General features: G+C 58.7%; 1 protein-coding gene across 1 annotated transcript; it reads left to right on the top strand.

Annotated features, from left to right (window-relative positions):
- The first annotated feature begins 6,014 nt into the window (after positions 1-6,014).
- IER5L (immediate early response 5 like) lies at positions 6,015-7,557 on the top strand. The gene has a single exon (XM_082656479.1). The coding sequence runs from the start codon at positions 6,191-6,193 to the stop codon at positions 7,400-7,402; it is 1,212 nt and encodes a 403-aa protein (XP_082512605.1). The 5' UTR covers positions 6,015-6,190; the 3' UTR covers positions 7,403-7,557.
- Positions 7,558-9,774: the final 2,217 nt, after the last annotated feature.

Below are 9,774 nucleotides of genomic sequence, written 5' to 3' on the forward strand. Positions count from 1 at the left end.
CCAGCAGGTTTGCTCCCAGCTGAGCCCTTGGCAGACATCACTAATCAACTGGAGCACACACCAAATCCCTTTCAACCCAGGGTTCTGGGCAGACACTACCAATCAATCAGGGTTGGCCTAGGAGATTAAAAGGATCCTCAGCCCTGCTCCGGCAGGGAGAGCTGCCTGGTGGTCTTAGCACAGCGCCTGCTCATTGGCCAGTATTTAGTCCGTGGTTATTGAGTGAGTGAATGAATAAATGAATGAATGGGTGAGTGAACAAACAAATGGGCACCCAGCTGGTATCAGGTGCTCGGGCAGAGACCCCAGGTGAGAGGTCACATCCGCCCCGTATGCACATTCCATCCATAAGTACAGAAATCATTCAAAAGGCCAATGAATCCAAAAGTAGCAGCGGGGGTCCCCAGGCCCCCCCTGCTGCTCCCGGTGCCCCCACGTCCCCAGAGTCCTGGGATTGCAGTCGCTTCCCCTTCCTTGCTCTGTGACCCCAGGCAAATCACCCAAGCTCTCTGTGCCTCAGCTGCTTCATCCATAAAATGGAGATGATAACCAAACCTGCCCCAGAGGTTGGTGTGGGGCTTCAAGGAGACCAGCATGCGACGCGCTTGGCCCAGTGGCTGGCACAGAGCAAGAGCTCCAAAAAGCCAAGCTGCTGTCAACCTTCCACATTACATTTGAGGACCTTGAAGCCAGGAGCCATGATGTCTTCCTGGGCACTGAGCCTGTTGCCCAGGACCATGCTGGGCAAACACAGACCTGTCATTAACCTGCGCCTGGGACAGTAACAGGATGACGGTTCTTCAGGGCAGAAGGAGGGTTTCCCCGGCGCCAGGGCCCCAGCCAAGCTTCCCAGTGCCCATCAGCCACAGAACAGCCTTCTTGGGGTACAGCAGGGGGCTCCCTCGTCCAAACACCACTGGCTCCACAGCCTCAGAGAGGACTCAGCAGTGACCCCTGTGGTCAGCTGTGCCCCATGCCTTCTCTGCCACTGTCGACAGTCCCAAATCTCAGTCCCCACGGAGCAACGCCCACTCCAAGCCATGGAGACAGCAACCTGGGGCAGCCAGAGGCTGGACTGAGAGGTGGGACGTCGGGGCTCCAGTCCCAGCTCGGGGCGACACCTCAGCACATCCTTCCTCCTCTCTGGACCTCAGTTTACCCATCTGAAATTAGGGATGGGGCAGCCCGATGCCTAGGACCCTTCCAATTCTAAGTGTCTTCTGCATACTTACATTCATTGACTGATTTATTTCACAAATGTTTATTGAGTGCCTACTGCATACCAGGCCCTGGGCCTCAAGCTGTTCTCTCTGGTGAACGGCTCCTCCCCCTCCTGGGCCTCCCAGTCTCAGCTTCCTGCAGGAAGCCTTTTCCAGGCCAGCTTTGGGGTCTCTCCCCTGCCCTCCTCCAGCCCCGACCTTCCTATCACAGACTTATCGCTCTGTGTCATCTGGTCTGTTTATCTTGTCTGCTTCCCTCTGAATTGTGGCCTCCTGAGGGCAGGATCACGTCTTGTTCCCCCGACCCATTTTCAGGAATTCCAGAGTAGTGTTCTGGAAATACCTCTTGGGCCAAAGGAATGAATATGTCAATTCCAAATCTCTCTCCCCCTTCCCCCTCCACCCAATACAAAACCCTCAATTAACCTTTTGTCTCTGCATCCTCTTCGCCAAACCAATCCCTGGGAACCCACCAGGCAAGTCCCAAAGCTGACCAGGGTCCTTCCTGGCATGTCTCCCACTTCTGAACTGGGCGACCAAAAGGTGCCCACAGGCATATGTGGCATTTCAAGGTGTTCACGGCTCCACTGTGGGGCTGACACCACCTGGGGTTTGACGGGAGCCCAGGTCCCGATAGGTTCTGTGCCCTGCTCCACACTGTCCCAGCAGACCCTCGGTAAATATTTAGGCATTAATTAACTGCCTCCAGGGAGCGGTGACTCAGGGCCAGATGTAATCTTCCAGCTCCGGGGGGAAAAGGTGAGCGCCCCAACCTTTCTCAGGTGCCCAGACCAATAAGGCCAGCCCTTCATTCCAAGAAGCCTGGTCTCACTCAAACCTGCCCCCCTGCACGCGTGTGCACGCAGATACTCGTACACACACGTATACACTCGACGCCCTGGACGGTCTGTAGTACCCTGCTCTGAGCCGTTGAACATCCGAACAGAAGGCTTATGTGTGCCCCACCCATTTTATAAACGTTTGTGAATTCCTACTGTGTGCCCCCCAATCTTCACTACTCCCAGGGGCACCAAAGAGCTCAGCTGTTCCACTGCCTCCTGCAGCAAGTGTTTTCTTACGACAGCTGCAGCAACTCCCCCGTCCAGGCCACCCCAAGAAAGATCAAGGGTTTTATTAATCTGGACAACTGCTCAGCCCTCCCCACTAGCCACTTCTTGATTCTTGAGAAGGAGGGGAGACCAAGTGAATGCGGGCCCCAGACAGGAGGGCCCAAAGAATGGGGCCACGCAGACGGGGCTGACCACTTCTCAGCTGGCCCCAGGGAGCGGAAGAGCCTTAGCAGAGCTCAAACTCACCTTGGGGCAGAGGCTAAGTGGGGGGGGGGGGGCTGGCTCCCCTGCCCCCAGCCTGTAGCTAGGGAATCCATTTCCATCCCTACCTGGTGTCCCATCTGGACCCCCAGGGTTAGGGGGTGCAGCTGTGAGAATGGCTGTCAATGATGAGCTGAGCTTGGAGAGAGATTTGCTCCTTCACGGATCCTGCAGGCCCTGGTCTCACAGCAGTTGTCAGGATAGTGGTGGGGTGTTGATGAAGTCAAGGTTACGTTCGCCATGAGCTGAGCCCTGAGAACTGGACTCAGATCCACCCAAGGCAGAAGAAAGCAGCTGATTTCAAAGAACCTAAAGCGAGTTCCAATCCTGGAAACAGACCTGGGTTCAAATCCTGTCTCAACCTCTTCTTGGCTCAGTGACCTTGAGCAAGATACATATTCTCAAAGTCTTCGTTCCCCCAACAAATTCTCAGCAAGCACAGAATGAAGGCCCAAAATCAGCATTAATAACACACGCTTGAGATGTGGCACATATATACAATGGAATATTACTCAGCCAATAAAAGAAATGGAGTTATTTGTAGTGAGGTGGATGGACCTAGAGTCTGCCATACAGAGTAAAGTAAGTCAGAAAGAGAAAAACAAATACCGTATGCTAACACATATATATGGAATCTAAAAAAAAAAAAAAGGTTCTGAAGAACCTAGGGGCAGGACAGGAATAAAGATGCAGACGTACAGAATGGACTTGAGGACATGGGGAGGGGGAAAGGTAAGCTGGGACAAAATGAGAGAGTGGCATGGACATATATACACTACCAAATGTAAAATAGATAGCTAGTGGGAAGCAGCCGCATAGCACAGAGATCAGCTCGGTGCTTTGTGACCACCTAGAGGGGTGGGATTAGGGAGGGTGGGAGGGAGATGCAAGAGGGAGGAGATATGGGGATATATGTATATGTATAGCTGATTCACTTTGTTATAAAGCAGAAACTAACACAGCATTGTAAAGCAATTATACTCCAATAAAGACGTTAAAAAAAAAATTACATTCTTGGAATCATGCAATGTGCCAGACGCCATGGGTCCCAGACGTGACGGTAGAACCAGATAGGACCTCCCGCTTCCCTCCACATGCTAATGATATCTCAAAGGTGAACTTCAAAAATAAACAAATGGGGGCTTCCCTGGTGGCTCAGTGGTTAAGAATCCACCTGCCAATACAGGGGACACAGTTTCAATCCCTGGTCCGGGAAGATCCCACATGCCGCGGAGCAAATAAGCCCGTGCGCCACAACTACTGAACCTGCACTCTAGAGCCCGCGAGCCACAACTACTGAGCCCACGTGCCACAACTACTGAAGCCCACGTGCCTAGAGCCCGTGCTCCGCAACAAGAGAAGCCACCGCAATGAGAAGCCCACGCACCGCAACGAAGACCCAACGCGGCCAAAAATAAATAAAATAAATAAATTTACTTTAAGAAAAACAAATAAATTAACGAACAAAGGCTTTGTGTGTCAAGACAGGCCCTGAGGAAGTAAGGAGCAGTATATTTTTATTCTTACAGGTACTGTCACATAAACAAGTTCCACTCCTGTGTGTTCCTATCACCAGATCACCAATAGTATAGAAGATGCCCTTTCTCACAGTTCCCCTAAAATGTCAATCCTGGCTTCTCTGGGTGGGGGCAGAAGAGGTGCTTCTGATCACAGGGGCTCAGACCAGTTTGAGATTGTTCACAGATGGCATGGAAAGGCCAGAGTGCTGGATCTGGAGCTGTGGGACCTCAGGCAAGTCCCTTCCACTGTCAGTGTCCCAAGTTTCATCTGAAAAGTGGGGTACGTGCTCCCTAAATCTGTTTTTACCCTTGATGCCTGGCACTGAGTAGATGCTGAAAAATTGTGTGAGGAAACAAACCTGGAGAATTCTTAAGTCTGAGGGGAGACCCAGAAAGTACAGAGTGGGCTGGCTGGGTCTCTTTCCTCCTCCCAAGGGATGAAGCAGGTGCTGAGGACAACAGGCCCAACGAAAGAGGAAACTCAGAAGAAATCCCAAGGAGAGGGGGAAAGAGCAGGAAGTTTGCTCCTGGGACCTCGTCCCACCCCAGCCCCGCCCCCAACCGCCCCCCAGGCCCACCTAGCCCCGCCCCCAAACGCCCCCCAGGCCCACCTAGCCCTCATACTCTCTGTGAAGCCTCTTCCTCCTTCAGGGGCCAACCCTCAGGCAAACCACTTCAAAGACACCCTCCCACCCAGGCGCCCTGGACCCCAACCCCCCTCTGAGCAGCAGTCACCCCCTTTCAGGCTTCCCAGTCCAGGAGGAGAGCGCCCTGGAGATCGTCCCCACCATATCAGGCCCCAGCTGGGAGGAGGTGGCCCGTAAACGGTTCAGGACAAGAAGGAAAACAAAAGTGTCAACAAAAGTTAAGAGGGCGAGTGCCTCGGCCCTTGGTATTCGCCTCCCGTCTGGAGCTCACAGTCCTGGTACCAATCCGAGCCCTGCCCCTTAGGAGCTGTGGGATTCCCACGAGTCACCCCACTCCTCAGAGACTGAGGTCCCCGCTCTGCCTGCAGTCACAGGGAGGGAGTCAGGGCGCTTCTGGCAGGGCCGGCCCCATCCTAGGCACTTAATAACAGTCCCTAGTGTCATTATTATTAGTTAGGAAGGCAAGGAAAGGTTACAGAACCGGTGATTAGGACACTGGATGTCAGCTCTCGGAACGCCTTGAGACCTCAGCGGTTTGCGAGGGGCACGCCTCCAAGCCTCCTCTATCAGAGGAGACCAAAATTCACCATGTTTTGGTTTCTCCCGTCAGACAAATGGGGAGGCCGGCCCTTCCCCGAGTGTTCTCTGAATCTCCTCAGCCCAAAAGTCAAGGAGTCAGGCCCAACATACTCGGCGGCTGAGGGTACCTCGAAATCTCTTTCTCCTGAGGAGTCCCCAAAGGTCAAGCCGGCGGCCCCACTAGTCTCTTGCAAAAACCTTGCGTCCCGCGGGTCACCCGGGGGCGGTAGGTATGAAAGGAGGTGCCGCGTGGCCGGGAGTGGGAGCCGCGCTCACCTGCCGCAGGTGAGGCCCAGCCGTGCGGAAGGGGGAGGAGCCGTAGCAGCAGCACGCAGGTGAGCCGACCCCCGGCTCCCAGGAACTAGGCCGAGGGCGGCCGCGGGCTCCAACGTGGCGGCTGCGAGGCGACCCATGTCGCAGACAGCGGCCTCGGTGGCTCCGAGTCCCGCGCGGCGCTGCGGCCACAGGAGAACATTCGAGGCAGCGGCGGCGTTGGAGGCCCGGGGTCCGTTCGGTATTTGAATAGCACAAAGGAACCGCCTTGGTCTGATTGGCCAGTCTAGTGGCCCCGGGGCGGGTAGCGTCTGTCACTCGGGAGATTTGGAGCACTCTTATTGGCTCATCCCGTGTGGGGCGGGGCCCGGACGCCCGGCTAAATAGCTGGGGCCGGGGCCGGCCGAGGCTCATTGCTTTGGCGCCGTCTGGGGAGCACGAGCCCGCGGGTGGCGCGCAGCGCATGGTGGCGGCTCCTCTCGGAGCGCAGCCGACCCGCTGACCCGGACTCCGTTTCCCCTGACCAGCACGTCCCGGAGGCCGGCTGGAGGCCGAAACAGCAGCAGCATTAGCAGCAGCAGCGGTCGCGGCTGCTCCGCCGCAGCCGTCTCCGCGGGAGCATGGAGTGCGCCCTGGACGCCCAGAGCCTGATCAGCATCTCCCTGCGCAAGATCCACAGCTCCCGGACCCAGCGCGGCGGCATCAAGCTGCACAAGAACCTCCTGGTGTCCTACGTGCTCCGCAACGCGCGCCAGCTCTACCTGAGCGAGCGCTACGCCGAGCTCTACCGGCGCCAGCAGCAGCCGCAACAGCAGCAGCCGCCCCACCACCAGCACCAGCACCTCGCGTACGCGGCGCCGGGCATGCCGGCCAGCGCGGCCGACTTCGGCCCGCTCCAACTTGGCGGCGGCGGGGACGCGGAGGCGCGCGAACCTGTCGCCCGGCACCAGCTGCACCAGCTCCACCAGCTCCACCAGCTGCACCTCCAGCAGCAGCTGCACCAGCACCAGCACCCTGCGCCCAGGGGCTGCGCGGCGGCGGCGGCCGGGGCGCCCGCGGGCGGCGCGGGGGCGCTCTCGGAGCTGCCCGGGTGCGCCGCGCTCCAGCCGCCGCACGGCGCGCCCCACCGCGGGCAGCCCTTGGAGCCGCTGCAGCCGGGTCCTGCGCCGCTGCCGCCGCCCGCGCCCGCCGCGCTCTGCCCGCGGGACCCTCGCGCCTCGGCCGCCTGTTCCGCGCCCTCCGCGCCCCCAGGGGCCGCCCCTCAGGCGGCTACCGCCGCCTCCCCGCCCGCCTCCCCGGCCCCCGCCTCCTCCCCCGGCTTCTACCGGGGCGCGTACCCGGCCCCCTCGGACTTCGGCGTGCACTGCAGCAGCCAGACCACCGTGCTGGACCTGGACACTCACGTGGTGACCACGGTGGAGAACGGCTACTTGCACCAGGACTGCTGCGCCTCCGCCCACTGCCCCTGCTGTGGCCAGGGCGCCCCGGGACCCGGCCTGGCGTCCGCCGCCGGCTGCAAGCGCAAGTATTACCCAGGCCAGGAGGAGGAGGACAACGACGACGAGGACGCGGGCGACCTGGGGGCCGAGCCCCCCGGGGGCGTCCCGTTCGCCCCCTGCAAGCGCGCCCGCTTCGAGGACTTCTGCCCGGACTCGTCCCCGGACGCGTCCAACATCTCAAACTTGATCTCCATCTTTGGCTCGGGCTTCTCCGGGCTAGTGAGCCGACAGCCGGACTCCTCTGAGCAGCCGCCGCCGCTCAACGGGCAGCTGTGCGCCAAGCAGGCGCTCGCCAGCCTCGGCGCCTGGACTCGAGCCATTGTCGCCTTCTAGGGACCCCTGAGGGCACGGGGACCCGGGGCCCCGCGGGGCTGGGGCCAGACAAAGACTCGGCCAAGGGGCGAGAGGAGGGAACGAACGGGCACCCGGCCACTCGGGGCTGAGCTGGGGGCGAGCAGAGGGAGATGGCTGATGTTTTATAAATTGTAAAATAAAAGAAAAAGAAATCTAAGATCTTGGACTTTATTTTTGCAGAGAGAAAAAGCGCCTATTTAAGTATGCTTTGTGTTTCTCCTACTCTTTTTTTTTTTTCTTTTTATTGTAGTGATTGCAGTGGTGTTTAGAGAGGAGCCAGCCACGTGAGGAAGGGCTGCTGCCCGGCGGAGGTGCCGGGCAGCCGGGGGCGAGGCAGGGCGCCCGGACCGCCGGGGCGCGCTGGGGGCGCAGCGCAGGAGGGCGCGGGGCCCGGGGCTCCGATTCCAATCAGTTGTCAGACCTAGGAAGCCCGGCGCTCCGTTCTCCCGAGTTCCTCCGTGGGGTGAGGAATGGGTCTTGTGAAATCCTGAGCAAAAACAAAGGCAAACTCTATCTCCGAAAGGGACGTTTGGGTCACATTTCCTCTCTGGGGGCGGCCTCCAAAGTTCTCAAAATGAGAAGGCAGAAATGAAAACACTTCAACTTTTTTTTTCTTTTCTTCGCGGGGCGGGTGTCTTGAACCCCTCCTCTCCCCGCCCCTCTGGCTCTGTTCTCCTCCCCTCCTCCACCCGTCTTCCAGACTCGGGGGTGGCGCCCGACACCCCGACACTCTCGGACACTGTTTGGGGAAGGGGTGGGGGGCGGGCACAGCCGACTACATTTCCCATCATGCCCAGCACTGCGGTCCTCACTAAACAAAAAAGGAAGTCGATTCCTTCACCTGGATCTCCGGCGGCCCCGAGGGAGGGAGGGGCCGGGACCGCCGACTGCGTTGGAGACTTTTCACTAAGTTCCTGGTCAGATGTGGTGTTTGTGTGTGTGCTTCTAAGTTGCACTGTCCTGGTTCAGCCTTCGGTTGCATTTCATGAAACCAGCATTGTTCGAGCCTGTGACAACCCCGTCCTGTGTCTTCAGCTCGATAGATCTTGTTTAATTTAAAGCCTTTTGTTGTAAAAAGGTGGGGTTGGTCTGCAGCCCCTCTGGTTCTCTATCATCGGCACCATGTGGACTCCAAAACAAGTTGCCAACCCTTCCTTTCTTGGCCCTTCTCCCTCATTCCCCTGTATTTTTGTGCATACTGAATTGTATATCACCGGGTAAAACTGTTCAGATTTGTTTAAATTTATAATCTTAATAAAAAGTCGATTATAGAGGATGGCGGTGCCTTGTTTTCAGGTCAACCTGGAGGTGGAGGGGAGGATAGAGGGTGGTGAGGAGAGACCCCTACCCTCCGGCAAACCCCAGCTCTCCTGGGCCTGGGAGGGCAGGATCTGCCCACAACCGCAGGGCCGGGGGTGGGAGCGGAATGGGGGTGTGGTGCTGGTTGCTGGGGAAGGAGCCGGCGCTGCGCGCTTCCCGGGCCCCCCTCCCTAGAGGCGCCTGCCCCCCACGGGAACCGGCCGCCCCCAGGGTCTCCATCAGGAAGCCGAGCGAGCCTCCAGCACATTTCCTGACCTTCCAGGGGCGCAGGGCCTGGTCGGCCTCACGTCTGAGCTCTCTTCGGCTGGGGAGAGCAGCCGGGGGGCTTGCGGGCCACCCACACTCCCCGCCCTGCGCCTCTGCCCGCACGTCCGCACATCTTGGGCTGCAACTTGGGGAAGTTTTTTCCTTTTCCTTTTCTTTTTTTTAAGTTGAGTTTGTTATCACTGCTCGGTGCCACTTGGTGGTGTGCTGGCGGCGTCTCCCTCCCTCCTCGCGCCCCTCCCTTCTCCCTCTCCCCTCCCTCCCGCCCGCCTCTCTTCCCTCCCCAGTGGATGGAGGCAGGAAGGCTCCAGGCGCGCTCTCCCCGCTGACCACCTACGGAATGACCTCAGAGTGGGAGAATGTGCCAAGGCCCCGAGGAAGCTCGCGTCCTCCCCCCTGGAACCAAATTCACATCTGGAGCCGCGCCTCGGGCTCGGGGGCGCGCGGGTTGGTTCCAGCGTAAGAGGGGATAGGAAGGATTGAAGGGGGGGGGGGAAGAAAGAGAAAAAAAAGAAAGAAAGAAAAAAAGCAAAGTGGCAGCTTGCTATTCGATAGTGCCTCTCTCTCTCCCTCTCTCTCTCCCTCCCTCTCTCTCTCCCCGCCCCCCCACCCCCGTCCCTGGCGGTCTCCTCAGTGCCCTCTCGCTCTCTTTCTCGCCCCTGCGCTCCCTGAGCTTTGCTGCACGAGCCACCCCGCAGGACGACTCACGTCCCCGACCCCAGCCTTCACGCCTCCCGCAGCGAGAGGAGGGGCTGCCGCCGAGAGGC

This window comes from Grampus griseus (assembly GCF_964374135.1).
Source record: "Grampus griseus genome assembly, chromosome: 6".
Taxonomy (NCBI): domain Eukaryota; kingdom Metazoa; phylum Chordata; class Mammalia; order Artiodactyla; family Delphinidae; genus Grampus; species Grampus griseus.

Coding starts and splice junctions, on each gene's coding strand:
- IER5L (XM_082656479.1), top strand. CDS start 6,191: ATGGAGTGCGCCCTGGACGCCCAGAGCCTGATCAGCATCTCCCTGCGC.